This window comes from Bombina bombina, chromosome 5 (genome assembly GCF_027579735.1).
Source record: "Bombina bombina isolate aBomBom1 chromosome 5, aBomBom1.pri, whole genome shotgun sequence".
NCBI classification, from domain to species: Eukaryota; Metazoa; Chordata; class Amphibia; order Anura; family Bombinatoridae; genus Bombina; species Bombina bombina.
In genome coordinates this window covers 828,573,422-828,588,597 of record NC_069503.1, presented here as the reverse complement: position 1 = coordinate 828,588,597, position 15,176 = coordinate 828,573,422, and the positions used below count along the sequence as shown (strand labels likewise).

Sequence of the window (15,176 nt, the reverse complement as noted above, 5' to 3'; positions counted from 1 at the left end):
TGATTTTCATTTATAAATAATTGGGTGTTTTGATCATCAATTTAATATTGATCTTTCAAATAACTGAAGAACACAGTAATATTTCAGTAGTGAAATGAGGTTTATTGGAGTAACAGAAAATGTGCAATATGCATCAAAACAAAATTAGACAGGTGCATACATTTGTGAACCCTGTCATTTTGTTGATTTAAATACCTGTAACTACCCAGCACTGATTAATTGGAACACACAATTGGTTTGGTGAGCCCATTAAAGGGACACTGAACCCATTTTTTTTTCTTTTGTGATTCAGATAGAGCATGCAATTTTAAGCAACTATCTAATTTACTCCTATTATCATTTTTTCTTCGTTCTCTTGCTGTCTTTATTTGAAAAAGGCATCTAGGCTTTTTTTTTTTTTTGGTTCAAGCTCTGGACAGCACTTTTTTATTGGTGGATGAATGTATCCACCAATCAGCAAGACCAACCCAGGTTGTTCACCAAAAATGGGCTGGCATCTAAACTTACATTCTTGCATTTCAAATAAAGATACCAAGAGAATGAAGAAAATTTGATAATAGGAGTAAATTAGAAAGTTGCTTAACATTTCATGCTCTATCTGAATCACAAAAGAAAAAAAAATTGGGTTCAGTGTCCCTTTATTATTATTATTATTATTATTATTATTATTATTATTATCATCAGGTATTTGTAGAGCGCCAACAGATTCCGCAGCGCTGTAAGCCTTGAACTTCATAGACCGGTGCATCCAATTATGAGAATAGGTATATAATGTGGCTAATTGCAAGTTGTTGTCCTTTTTGACTCTCCTCTGAAGAGTGGCACCCTGGGGGCCTCAAAACAACTCTCAAATGACCTGAAAACAAAGATTGTTCAACATTATGGTTCAGGGGAAGGCTACAAAAAGCTATAGCAGATATTTAAGCTGTCAGTGTCCACTGTGAGGAACACAGTAAGTAAATGGAAGACCACAGGCACAGTTCTTGTTAAGGCCAGAAGTAAAATATCGGAAAGGCAAAGGATGGTGAGAACGGTTAAAAACAGCCCACAGACCACCTCCAAAGAACTACATCATCTTGCTGCAGATGGTGTCACTGTGCATCGTTCAACAATTCAGTGTATGGGAGAGTGATGCGGCAGAAGCCTTTTCTGCACACACGTCACAAACAGAGTCGCTTGAGGTATGCAAACGCACATTTGGATAAGCTAGCTTCATTTTGGAAGAAGGTGCTGTGGACTGATGAAACATAGATTGAGTTATTTGGTCATAACAAGGGACATTATGCATGGCGGCAAAAGAACACAGCGTTCCAAGACAAACACTTGCTAGCCACAGTAAAATTTGGTGGATGTCCCATCATGCTGTGGGACTGTGTGGCCAGTGCCGGTACTGGGAATCTTGTTAAAATTGAGGGTCGCATAGATTCCACTCAATATCAGCAGATACTTGAGAATAATGTTGAGGAATCAGTTACAAAGTTGAAGTTACGCCGGAGCTGGATATTTCAACAAGACAATGACCCAAAACACTGCTCAAAATCTACTCTGGCATTTATGCAGAGGAACAAGTACAATGTTATGGAATGGCCATCCCAGTCCTCAGACCTGAATATCATTGAAAATCTGTTGGTTGATTTGAAGCGGGCTGTCCATGCTCGGCAAAAATCAAACCAAACTAAACTGGAGATGTTTCACAAGGAGGAATGGTCCAAAATTACATTCATCCAGAATACAGACACCCTTTACAGGCTATAGGAAGTGTCTAGAGGCTATTATTTCTGCTTAAGGAGGCTCTACTAAATATTGATGCAATATTTCTGTTGGGGTGCCCAAATTTATGGACCTGTTTAATTTCGTTTTGATGCATATTGCACATTTTCTGTTAATCCAATAAACCTCGTTTCACTACTGAAATATTACTGTGTCCTTCAGTTATTTGATAGATAAAAATTAAATTGCTGATCCAAACACCCAATTATTTATAAATAAAAAACTTGGAAATTGTCAGGGGTGCCTACACTTTTGCATATGACTGTAAATAGCATGGACGTATTAATGCATAACATTAAATAAATGTCATAATAAAGGTGGTATGTTAATTTGAGAGTAAACTATGTATACACTGACCACTATAAAACGAGCTGGGCGGAGCACCAAAACACGTTCAGCTATTCCCTTAATTGTTCACCTAATATTTCCCATTGTTGTTGCTTTTATTGGATCCTAGGCTTTTAAAGATATCCCAAAAAAGTTCAATGTTTTATAAAGTGGCTGCAGACATGGCTTATTACTCAGTGCAGAATCTATTTGCTGATATTTCTGGAACTAACCTGCAGTATGGGGTGTTCCAGATATAGATCTGAAAGCTTTGCACTTGAATGCAAAGCTTTCGAGATGCGTATTGAAATCCAGGGACCCTCAGGCGGAGCTAGTGGATGCTTAAGCGGTTCCGTGGAACTTCAGATTGGTCTACATGTTTCCATCAATTGTTCTTACTCAGTGGTAGTGCAGATCAAACAGGAGCACATACCGAATATCCTGATAGCCCCTGTGTGGCCGTGCAGGACTTGGTACGCAGAGCTGGTGAGCTTGTCGTCTGCTCAGCCTTGGCGGCTACCACTTCATCAGGACCTACTGACGAAGGGTCCATTCTTTTATCAAAACCTAGATACTCTGAGGCTGACTGCCTGGAGATTGAACAGTTGATCTTGGCTCAGAGAGACTTCTCTGACAGTGTCATTAATACATACAGACTCGTAAGCCTGTCACCAGACGCATCTACCACAAGGTCTGGAGGACTTTTCTTCACTGGTGTGACCAGTGAGGTTTCTCTTGGCGTAGAGTGAAGACTCCGCATATTCTTCTTTTTCTCCAGGAGGGTCTGAAGAAAGGCCTCTCGACCACTTCTATTGAGGGTCAGTTCTCTATGATAAGGATCCCAAGCACACTGCTAATGCAGTAAAATCATATTTGGAGAGAAAAAACGCTGATAAAACACTGACAGTCATGGATTGGCCCCCACAGAGTCCAGATCTGAATATTATAGAGGCAATAGGAGATCACATGGACAGAGAAAGAAATAAGACAGCCTAAATCTAAAGAAGAACTCTGGGAAGTGCTGAAAGAAGCCTAGTATAACAAACCAGAAAACTTAAGGACATTCTCCCCAAAAGAGTTCAAGATGTGCTTAGTGCCAAGGGAGGTCACATTAAATACTGACTTTTTCCTAAAGAAGCCATTTCGTTCTGAATTTTTTTTTTTTTTTTTTTTATATATATGTTGTGTACATATTTCCTGTATATTCTGGTTGTATCTTAATAAAGAGAAATAAAAAAAAAATATGGATGACCCTTTAAAACTGTGCTAAAACAACAAATCTAATGATGGCCTTAGACTTTTGCACAGAACTGTACATGTGACATTTTCTAGTCAACTTTTTATCACTTCGGTAAATGCCCTTTGTTGCAAAATATTAATTTTAAATGCCTTTAGAAAAAACAAATTATGCAATCGATCTAACGACATATTAATAATGACTTATATGGATAATTTTTACAACCAATTTATTATTTGATATTTAATTATTTAATAATTTTTTAACAAATCATTTTTAGTAAATCGTCCAAATTAATATATATATTTTATGTGAATATATATAATATCCTCCCTCCTGGAGTCAACCACCTAGCTATTAAACTTGCAAAATATAGGCATACAAAAAAATAGTTATATATATATATATATATATATATATATATATATATATATATATATATATATATATATATATATATATATATATATATATATATTTTTTTTTTTTTGGAGAAACAGCTGATACTTATATCTGTTTGAATTTTTTTTTTTTTTTATTCCACAGATCTACCTGTTTGAGAAAGGAAAGGTACCAAAGATTTCTAACTTAAGGGAAATAAAAGATGACATGCAAACCCTGTATATTAATACTGCCGCTGACTTCTTTGAATTTAAAGCCCTTGTTGAAGGTGAAGGGGTAGTGGAAGGAATTATACGATACCACCCTTTCTTGTATGAACAGGAAACATATCCAGATGACCCATACTTTTCGACAAGTAAGTCTTTGTACTTTTATGATAAAATTTATTTTTATATATTATTTTAGACCATAAATATTTTTCTTAATTTAAAACTGATGTCCCCAAAACACCTTTTTCTTTTCTGAATGTTTCAGACAGATTGTATGTAATAAAATTAATCTACAATGTTTTCAGTGTTCACCTTGACTGCTGATCCTGCAACATCAGTGTGCGAAACTTAAATGACATTATCATGCAATAATAAACAGATCTTATTATTATATGATTGCTTGTTAATTGTGTTTTGCAAAGGCTGGATGTAGATTGTGATTGGCAACTTTGTGCTTATGGGACTCCATTTTCTCCACAGAAAATGTAGCCAGCTGGGTTGGTTGCATTATAAATTTGCTATGTAGGATATATATATTGATACCAGGAGGAGGCAAAGTTTCCCAAACCTCAAAAGCCTATAAAACCCCTCCCACCTCACTAATACCTTGGTCTTTATGTTGCGTCCTTTGGATGTGGTTGAAGTAAGATAATGTGCTTGATTTCTTTAGTGAAAGGTGCTTCAGAGCATATTGAAGCCAATTTCCCTTCAGAGTACAGTGCTTGTCAGAGGGATGTGATTGGAGTACTGCCTTATGATACAATGTTTTCGCCTCATGGGAAATCCTTCATAGGCTCTTAGTAAATTCGGTCGCAATGACTTGTCTTCTGCCTCCCTTTCCAGATCAACGTTATACTCCTATTCCATTACCCCTGCTGATATGTTTAGTACTGGATTGCACAATCCTCTTGAGAAAGCCTGGACGTTACTAGGAGAAAAGCGTAGAGCGTTTTGTTACACTCCGGCTTCCGTAGAAGATCTTCGGTGCTGGTGTTTCCAGTCCAGCATTACCATTGTCAGATGAAGGAGAAAGTAGTGGGAGATGACTGTTAAGAGGTACCGTTAGAGTGAATTTGTACAACCCCAATTCCGAAAAAGTTGGGACAGTATGTTAAATGCAAAAACAAACAAAAACTCATTTGAAAATTCAATTAATGTATTTTTGAAAATATACACTCATTTAAATACTGATGACTGCAACACACTTAAAAAAAAGTTGGGACAATCAACTCTTTACCACTGTGTAACATCACTTTTTCTTTTAATAACACTTTTTATGCATTTGGGCACTGAAGACACCAGTTTAAGTTTATCAAGCAGAATTTTCCCCCATTCATCCTTTATGCATGTCTTCAGCTGCACTACTGTTCGGGCCTTCATTGCCTTATTTTTTGCTTCATAATGTGCCTCTCATTCTCAATCGGAGACATGTCAGGACTGCAGGCAAGCCATGCTAGCACCCACACTCTCTGCTTACACAGCCATGCTATTGTAATCTGTGCAGAATGAAAAGACATCGGGATGACAGCATATGTTGCTCAAAAATGTATGAATTAATGATGCCCTCACAGATGTGCAAGTTACCCATGCCTACATGTCAGACCCTTCAGTCCAATCCTCGGCCGTCAGTGGCTCAGTGCATGGAAGTAGTCGGATTGATGGTGGCATCGATGGACATAATTCCATATGTTCGATTTCATCTCCGACCTCTGCAGCTGAGCATGCTCAGACAGTGGAATGGGGACTATACCAATTTGTCTCCTCAAATAACTCTAGATCAGGATACAAGGGACTATCTTCTATGATGGTTATCACTGGATCATCTATCCCAGGGGACATGCTTCCGCAGACTCTCTTGGGTAATAGTAACAATGGACGTCAGCCTACTAAGTTGGGGAGCAGTCTGGAATTCCCTGAGAGCTCAAGGTGTTTGGACGCAGGCAGAGTCTCTCCTTCCAATCAACATTCTGGAATTGAGAGCCATCTTCAATGCACTTCAGGCTTGGCCTCAGTTGGCTTCAGTCCAATTCATCAGGTTCCAGTCGGACAACATCACGACGGTAGCTTACATCAATCAGGGAGGAACAAGGAGTTCCCTAGCGATGACAGAGGTATCCAGAACTATACAGTGGGCGGAGAAACACTCTTGCCATCTGTCAGCGATTTACATCCAGGGGTGGAAAACTGGAAAGCAGACTTTCTGAGCAGACAGACGTTTCATCCGGGAGAATGGGAACTACATCCGGAGGTATTTTCAAGCCTGGTGCTCAGATGGGGCAATCCGGAGTTGGATCTCATGGCATCTCGTCAGAATGCCAAGCTTCCGAGATACGGGTGCAGATCCAGGGATCCCCAGGCCGAACTGATAGATGCATTGGCAGTCCCCTGGTCCTTCAATCTAGCTTATGTGTTTCCCCCATTTGCTCTTCTTCCCCGGGTGATTGCGCATGTCAAACAGGAGAGGGCATTGGTGATTCTTCTTGCTCCTGCGTGGCCTCACAGGACTTGGTATGCCGATCTGGTGGCCATGTCCTCTCTACCTCCGTGGAAGCTTCCATTGAGGAAGGACCTTCTCATTCAGAGATCCTACCTTCATCAGAATCTGGTTTCTCTACAGCTGACTGTTTGGATATTGAACGCTTGATTTTATCTAAGCGTGGGTTTTCTGATTCGGTTAGATACTTTGATCGAGGCGCATAAGCCTGTTACTAGGAAAATTTACCATAAGATCTGGCATAAATATCTTTATTGGTGTAAATCTAAGGGCTACTCATGGAGTAGAGTTTGGATTCCTAGGATTTTGTCCTTTCTCCAAGAAGGATTGGAGAAGGGGTTGTCTATGAGTTCTTTGAAAGGTCAGATTTCTGCCTTATCTGTATTGTTACACAAGCGTCTGGCTGATGTCCCAGACGTACAATCCTTTTGTCAGGCTCTGACTAGAATCAGGCCTGTATTTAGACCTATTGCTCCTCCTTGGAGTTTGAATTTGGTTCTTAAAGTTCTTCAAGGGGTTCCGTTTGAACCTATGCATTCTTTAGATATTAAGTTATTATCTTGGAAAGTTTTATTTTTGGTTGCTATTTCTTCAGCCCGAAGAGTATCTGAGCTTTCGGCGTTGCAATGTGATTCTCCTTATCTGATTTTCCATTCGGATAAGGTAGTGTTACGAACCAGACATGGTTTTCTTCCTAAAGTTGTTTCAAATAAAAATATTAATCAGGAGATTGTTCTTCCTTCCTTGTGTCCTAATCCTTCTTCTAAGAAGGAACATTTGTTACATAATCTGGACGTGGTCTGGGCTTTGAAGTTCTATTTACAGGCGACTAAGGATTTTTGCCAATCATCTTTATTGTTTGTTGTTTTTTCTGGGAAACGTAGGGGTCAGAAAGCTACGCCTACCTCCCTTTCCTTTTGGCTGAAGAGTTCAGCAGCCTCCTGAACAAATTACGGCTCATTCCACTAGAGCCGTGGCTTCCTCATGGACATTCAAAAATGATGCTTCTGTTGAACAGATTTGCAAGGCAGCTACTTGGTCTTCTCTTCACACTTTTTCCAAATTTTCCAAATTTGATACCTTTGCCTCTTCTGAAGCTGTTTTTGGGAGGAAAGTGCTTCAAGCAGTGGTGCCTTCCGTTTAGGTTCCCTGTCTTGTCCCTCCCATTTTATCCGTGTACTATAGCTTTGGTATTGTATCCCATAAGTAAGGATGAAATCCGTGGACTCGTTGCATCTTGAAAAAGAAAAGGAGATTTATGCTTACCTGATAAATTTATTTATTTTTTGATACGACGAGTCCACGGCCCACCCTGTGTTTTGCGACAGGTTATTATTTTTGTTAAACTTTAGTCACCTCTGCACCTTGGCTTTTCCTTTCTCTTCCTAACTTCGGTCGAATGACTGGGTTGGGAGGGAAGGGAGGAGCTACTTATACAGCTCTGCTGTGGTGCTCTTTGCCTCCTCCTGTTGACCAGGAGGCGTAATCCCATAAGTAAGGATGAAATCCGTGAACTCGTCGTTTCGAAAAATAAATACATTTATCAGGTAAGCATACATTTCCTTGTTTTCTTCCCTCTACCTAAAACATTTCAGTTTGTTTTTCAATTGAGTTGTACAGTTTATAGGTCACATTAAAGGTGGAAAAAGTTCTGAAATGATTTATCTTTTTTCATTTTTTTTACATCACACAAACCTGACATTACATTTTAACACGGGTGTGTAGACTTTTTATATCCACTGTATGTATGTGTATATATATATATATATATATATATATATATATATATATATATATATATATATGTGTGTTTGTGTATGTGTGTATATATATATATATATATATATATATATATATATATATATATATATTTATTTATTTTTTTATTTGATTTTTTTTCATTTGTATTTTAGGAATCAGTGTTGAAGATGATGACGAAGATTGTTTAATTATAGAAAAAGGTGCTAGAGGGAAGAGACCAATATTTGAATGTTTCTGGAATGGAAGACTGATTCCGTACACTACTATTGAAGAGTAAGAATTAATTGCAAGCAACAATTATTGTAATTTTTTTTTTTTTTTTTTTAGTTTTTAAACAAGCTTTATTGAAGTTAGTATAATAAAACATATGAACCGCCTTGAATAGATGGCATTGAAAATTGTACATGTTACATAATTATCTTTTAATGTTTTTAAGTTCCTTTGTCATTAATTGTCCTTGAAAGGCAGGTACGTTTTTCAGTAAGTTCTTGCTTGTTAAAATATAATCCAATTCAAATGGATCAAGCCATATGCTTCAATAACATTAACTTTAATAACAAACAACATCAATAACAACAACCGTGAATCTGCCCAAGACACCCATCTTATTAGATAGAAGAAGAGGGGGGGGGTGTTAAGTGTGCATTAAAGAGGTACTGTTCTAATTATCCTAAATAAGTATTAGGGGGGTGGGTTGTCAAGTTGCACCTGTTCCCAATAGAACTTAACGTTTAGAAAAAAAACTGTCTGGTTACGCCGTTTATATCCATATTTCTCCAGCATAAATAATTCATTGGTTCTCTTCAACCTTCAACCAATTTTCTTTATTGGGCATTATTACAGTCTTCCAGTTTTTCGCTATAAGCGATTTAGCACTGTTGATGTCTATCTGGAGCAACCATGATCTTATCTTACATTGTGATAAAGCTATATCATTTAATAGAGCCATTCTGGAGGAATGATTCAGAGAGTAGTGTTTTAAAATGTGTGTCCACTGCTACCCATAGTGGGTTTATTATCGGACAGGTCCACCACATATGGAAAAACGTGCCGTTAGCCCCACATCCTCTCCCGCATTTGTTAGATGCAATTCTATCAATTTTGGCTATTCTAGTTGGTGTCAAGTACCATCAATAGAGGATTTTATGATTCAGTTCAAGTATTTGCGGGGAAACTGAGTTTTTCGAAAGTTTAAAAATTATTTTCCACTCATTGTCTGAGATAGCCTCTTTTAGGTCTAAGTGCCACTTCTGTGTGTATGTGGGCAAACTGTATGTGGGCAAACCCTGGTAAAAGTTGTCTTTTAAGATCTTGCTAGCCAAGGACAGAGATCTTGGAATTATTGTTTCCCTGGCACATAATGTTTCAAAATTGGTCAATGGTCTGTGTGCAGAAGTGCTGAAGCTGTGCATATTTTTTTTTTTTTTTTTTTTTTAATTAGTTTTTTATTGAGGTTATAACAAAAGTTACATAACATATTCATCCATTAACAATGATATCTTATTTCTGAAAGAGATATCCCTGTATTATAAACATATTCATAAAGCAAAGAAATAGCGAATCTTGGGTTATATGTCCTATGCCTTTGGAGGTAGACATGAAGAATAGCCATGGAATGTACAGCCATATCTCACATTCATAACCCCCTTATGGAAAGGTAGATAATAACAACGTACAAGAGGTATATGAGAACGCTAGAATTAGCTGGATAAAGCAGGGATGTCAGTAATAGAATATGTGTTTATGCAAAAAATAAAGAAACCTCAGTTTTATAGTTTATATCTGATAGATGGGACCCACACCTTGCTGTTTAGAGAGTTTATAGGTTTATCTGTTCAAATAGGGTAGAAGCAGGTGTGGGGTAGTATTTATTTGGACTTTCTCAGACCAGAGTGGTCTAGAAAAGAGAGGAAAGATTTCAGCGGACAAGAGCCGCTCTAATTAGAAAAGAAGGGGGATAGAAGGGGATGGAATAAGAAGGAATGAGGGACTGAGGTAACTAGAATGCCAATTTAGTAATGGGAACTGGACTATTGGGAGGCTTATTATCCAATTACAAATTTACCGATGAGGCTATGCATAGTGAGGGACATTAGTAAATATATAGTACAGGGAATTACTGCATGAGCCCCTCTCCTGGGGTAAATGCCAGCTTTAGGCGATGTGGGTAAAAGGGAAGTGAGTATGACCCGCAGGTCACAGGTACCTGCGGGAAAGGGAGAAGAGGGACTCAGCGGGGACTGGTATTTGGACTACATTAAAGTTCTCGCATAGGGAGTGTATTTAATCAGAGGTCTAAGTATAACACGTCCTTCAATGAGTTCTCTGCAAGTAAAAAATAAATGTTTACAGAACAGGGAGGTTTTAGTTCAGAGAGGGTCACTAAAATTCAAGGCTCTTATTAATGTTAAGAGAAAGAGGGGAAGTAAGTCAGGGCCTGATGGACAGTTAGGTAAATAAATATTCACTAGAATATGACTAAGTTGTTATGGGTTAAGGTGACTGCTAGGCAGTCAGGGTCTCTATAAACACTAAACTGTTAATATAAGGGACAAGAGAAATAAGTGAGAGCTAAACACATATTCAGATGCCCAGAAGTGATGATAGAGAGAACAAGAACTGACAGTAAATATAAACTGTGATATCACAAGAGCTTAATATTAATAACACTACATATCCTCTAAAACAATGATTAATCTTTATGCGGGAAACTGTGCCTATGGTTCTGAACCATCCTGCCTCTAGACTCCTGGAACCCATGAGTGCAAGACTGGAGTGACTCAACAATATACATTATCAACATTATTAGATGTTGTGCTTCACTACAGTTCCCTAATACAGATATGTAGATACAGATTTACTATCTAAGAAAGTTACATACAACCCAGGGTAATATTTGGCTGCAATCAGCTGTTTGTCATGTTAAGCAGTGATATATATCTAAACCAGTTATTATCTGGTCTGTCCAGAACATCCACATAAGTATAAGCAAGTGGTATATAAAAGTCTTGATGATGTGGACTATGTACTATGTTTCAGAGAAACGATTGGGTGGCATGTGGCACAAAATGGTTCCTGATATATCCCAAGAGTATACCCTAGAGTGTATAAAATTTGCATAACAAAAACCATAAGAGCTGATAAACAGTAAGGTGGTATGGAATTCTATATCTATATTGATAGAATACACTAATAGTACAGTTATATATGTTATAGGGGTGCCTAGTGAGTAACAAGAGTCTACAAAAAGGGAAAAAATAAAGTTCAAACTGTAGCAAAAATTAGATGGAGTACACCTGATATGATGGTCTCGATAGGGGTTAAAATAGACCACTTCATTGTAGCAAGCACCAGCCTCATAATGTCCTAAACCGACCCAGTCACAATAGAATTAAGCATTTCTCTGTGGTACATAAGAGGGGTTCCAGACTAACCCACCCCACATTTAACAGGCTGGTTTCGTAGCTCCGGTGCAAGTCTTCTATTAGGGACACACACCGCGTGGTCTGCTGGGCAAAGGAAACCCCCTGTATCCGTGGAAAACAGCTGGGCTCCTGGCAGGGGAAATTGAACCTTCTCTACCTGGTATGAGACACCGGACTGCAGTATCCATCTCTCCGGTACAAACTTGTAGTGGAGGGAGCCGGGAGCCGTTTGTGTATTCATGTGCTCCTGGTCACTTGCGTCAGCCACCATTTCCCGGACCCGAGGGCCAGCCGCATCCCCCGGGGCCCGGACAAATTGAATGCCCATGAGGTCGGCAGATGATAGGAGCTCTGGTAGGTGCGTGATAGCTTTGTCCTCTAGTAGCAAGGGAGCCGGTCTCAGCCGGGTCTCCAATCTCCATACAGCTGGGCTCTCTGCAGCATCGTAGGTCTCACTAGGCAGCCCCATGTCAGCACTCCCGGTCCTCTTCTTTTGCGGCTCAAATATGAGGTCTAGCAGTGACTCTATATCCTTAGCTAGGCTCCGGTAATGTCGCTCTAGAAGCTGCTGGGTTTTCTGTTCCCAAGCTTTTAACGCCTCCATGTTTAATAGCAGATGAGACTTAGTGGCTCCACGTGGCAGAATTAGATGAGGTGTTATGGAGAGATGATATAATTAAAGCCAACTACACATTATTTGTAGTCTGGAGTAGTCAGTGGTTATATTCTGATGAGCAGTAGAGTAGTTTCAGGTTTTCAAATAGTAATTATTTCTTAATATTATAGTTGAAAGTCTGGAGCTGTACTGAAACACGTCTAACTGCTTTAGCAGCTGGCTCCGCCAGCTGTGCATATTTTAACCATGAAGTATAGGATGTATCTGCTGTGTCTATTAGCCTTTCTATAATTTTTAACTTTCCATTATCTAGAAGTGTAAATAAAGGAATGATATATCCCCATTCTGTAGTATTGTGAAACCCACCCTTCAGAACACTTGTCAATTCTGCATTCCGTGGAATAGGTAATAGAGGGGAGTTTGTTGTAGAGATTCCCTTAATACTTGTAGTAATGTGTTCCCACTCTGAGAAAATATATTTATGGGCTTCAAGTAATTGACAAGTCTTTGTAATTGGGAGTCTTTCTCTTGTAAGATGTATCGAGTCCACAGATTCATCCTTACTTGTGGGCTATTCTCCTCCCCTACAGGAAGTGGCAACGAGAGCACCCACAGCAGAGATGCCTATATAGCTCCCCCCCTTAACTCCACCCCCAGTCATTCTCTTTGCCTAATCTAAGTAACTAGGAAGTGCAGAGCGAGTGTTGTGACAAAAATGTTAGTTTTTTATTTCTCAAGCAAAAGTTTGTTATTTTAAATGGTGCCGGTGTGTACTATTTACTCTTTGGCAGAAAAAGAGATGAAGATTTCTGCAAGGAGGATTATGATCTTAGCACTTTGTAACTAAGATCCACTGCTGTTCTCACAAGGGCTGAAGAGTACAGGAAAACTTCAGTTGGGGGAACGGTTTGCATGCTAAGCTTCATATGAGGTATGTTCAGTCTATGTTTTTCTAGACAGACTGTGTTTATTCTAGAAAGGGCTGGCAATATCCCCATGGGGAAAGGGTAAGCTGTATTCAGACACTTGGATAAAAATTTCAGCTTGCTTGAAGGGCTCATTTGTTACTGTTGACACTGTTTAAAAAAAAAAAAAACGGAAAAACGTTTTTTTGTTTGTTCAAGTAAATTGTGCATTTATAACGTTTTTTGTAGGGTCTTTGTGGCTTTTGTTAGGGTTTTTTAGATTGAACGCATGATTTTATCAAAACATGGTTTCTCTGAATCAGTCATTGATACCCTGATTCAGGTTAGAAAGCCTGTCACCAGGAAGATTTATCATAAAATTTGGTGCAGATATCTTTATTGGTGTGAATCCAAGGGTTACTCATGGAGTAAGATTAGGATTCCTAGAATACTGTCTTTTCTCCAAGAAGGTTTGGAGAATGGATTATGTGCTAGTTCTCTTAAGGGTCAGATATCTGCTTTGTCTATTCTACTTCACAAACGTCTGGCAGTTGTCCCAGACGTTCAATCATTTAGTCAGGCTTTGGTCAGAATCAAGCCTGTATTTAAACCTGTTGCTCCGCCATGGAGCCTAAACTTAGTTCTTAGTGTTCTTCAAGGGGTTCCGTTTGAACCTATGCATTCCATAGATATATATATATTTTTTTTTTTTTTTATTTTTTTTTTTATTTTTTTTTATTTTTTTTTGTGGCAAAAAAGAAGAGATACAACAGCTGTACGAGACACTCGTACATCAAATTCAAATACAACAAGACATAGAAACAAACGATACAATCATGACGGTAATGCTTATTCGTGAAAGATACCAATATCTCAAAGAGAAATGAGGTAACATTGGGAAAGGGGTGAGGAAGGGGGGGGTAGGGAATCTTTAGGGGGGGGAGGGTCATGAAAGAAACCAGTTCGGGCATACCAGGAAGAGGACCAAAGGTTCTGCTAAAGTGTCAAGGGATATTTTTTGCTTACATATCAAAACTAGGGAGCCAGAGAGTGTCAAATCTGCTCTTCCAGTCAGACCAGACATATTAAAAAAAGTCAGACCTACCAGAGGTATAATATATGTTTTTCTCCATAGAGTATATGTAGGCCATAGTGGTTACAATATCCGACCAGGCTGGGGGGAGAGATCTTTTCCAGGATCTCGCTATATTGAGTTTAACTGCGGATAAGAGATAGACACTTAGGGAGCCATAGTGTTTGGGTAGTTTGTATGTGATTAAGTGAAATAGGGCCGTCTCAGGGGTTCTAGGGAGGTTGATACCTAGGCTAGTTAGTGTCAAAAAGCATTTGTTCCAGGTGGGCTTGAGCCTATGGCAGCTCCACCAAATGTGGATCATATCACCCGTATGCGAGCAGTCTCCCCAGCAAGTGGGGGAGGCCTCAGGGAAGATTTCTGCGAGGCGAGCTGGGACATAGTACCAGTGCGTGAGTACCTTTATATAAGTTTCAAAGATGGTGATGCAGTGGAGGGTTTTTTTTTGTTAATAGGAGCATGCGTTGCCACTCCGTGAGAGGTACCATGAAGTCTAACCTACGTTCCCATTTTTGAATGTGTTGGGCTTTATCGGCTGGAGTGGCTCCCTCCATAAGGGTGTAGTGCAAGTATAGAGGTTTACCCAGCCGAAGCCCCTGCTGCCATCTTGCTTCCCATATGGTAAGTTGCCGGGGCAAAACAGGTTTGAAACCCCATCTTGAAAGGAGGCTAATGACCCTTGAATATTCAAACTTCATGTACGATGGGGTAGATGGAGAGACATCAAGTTGACTATAGGGAGTAAAGGTTACCTGAGGTGAGGTAGACCAGAGGTCCGCCACTCTCGTAACACCAAGCCTAGACCAGGAGGTCGGGTGGGAGTCTGGTAAGCCTGACAGGAGGCCGGCCATAGTGGTAATTGGAGACGGGTGAGGAGCCACCTTTAGGGTTATGTCGCCAGCGATCCCAGACAGTCAGGCATTCCCGGATAATCGGG

The 15,176-nt window shown here is 39.3% G+C and overlaps 1 protein-coding gene across 1 annotated transcript in view; it reads left to right on the top strand.

Moving 5' to 3' along the window:
* Window positions 1-15,176, top strand: part of SMCHD1 (structural maintenance of chromosomes flexible hinge domain containing 1) — a 1,770,687-nt gene that overhangs the window by 418,581 nt on the left and 1,336,930 nt on the right. Inside the window, exons 10-11 of the mRNA XM_053715865.1 lie at window positions 3,881-4,091; window positions 8,353-8,473. Coding sequence (XP_053571840.1) covers window positions 3,881-4,091; window positions 8,353-8,473 — 332 coding nt within the window. The remainder of the gene's footprint in view (window positions 1-3,880; window positions 4,092-8,352; window positions 8,474-15,176) is intronic.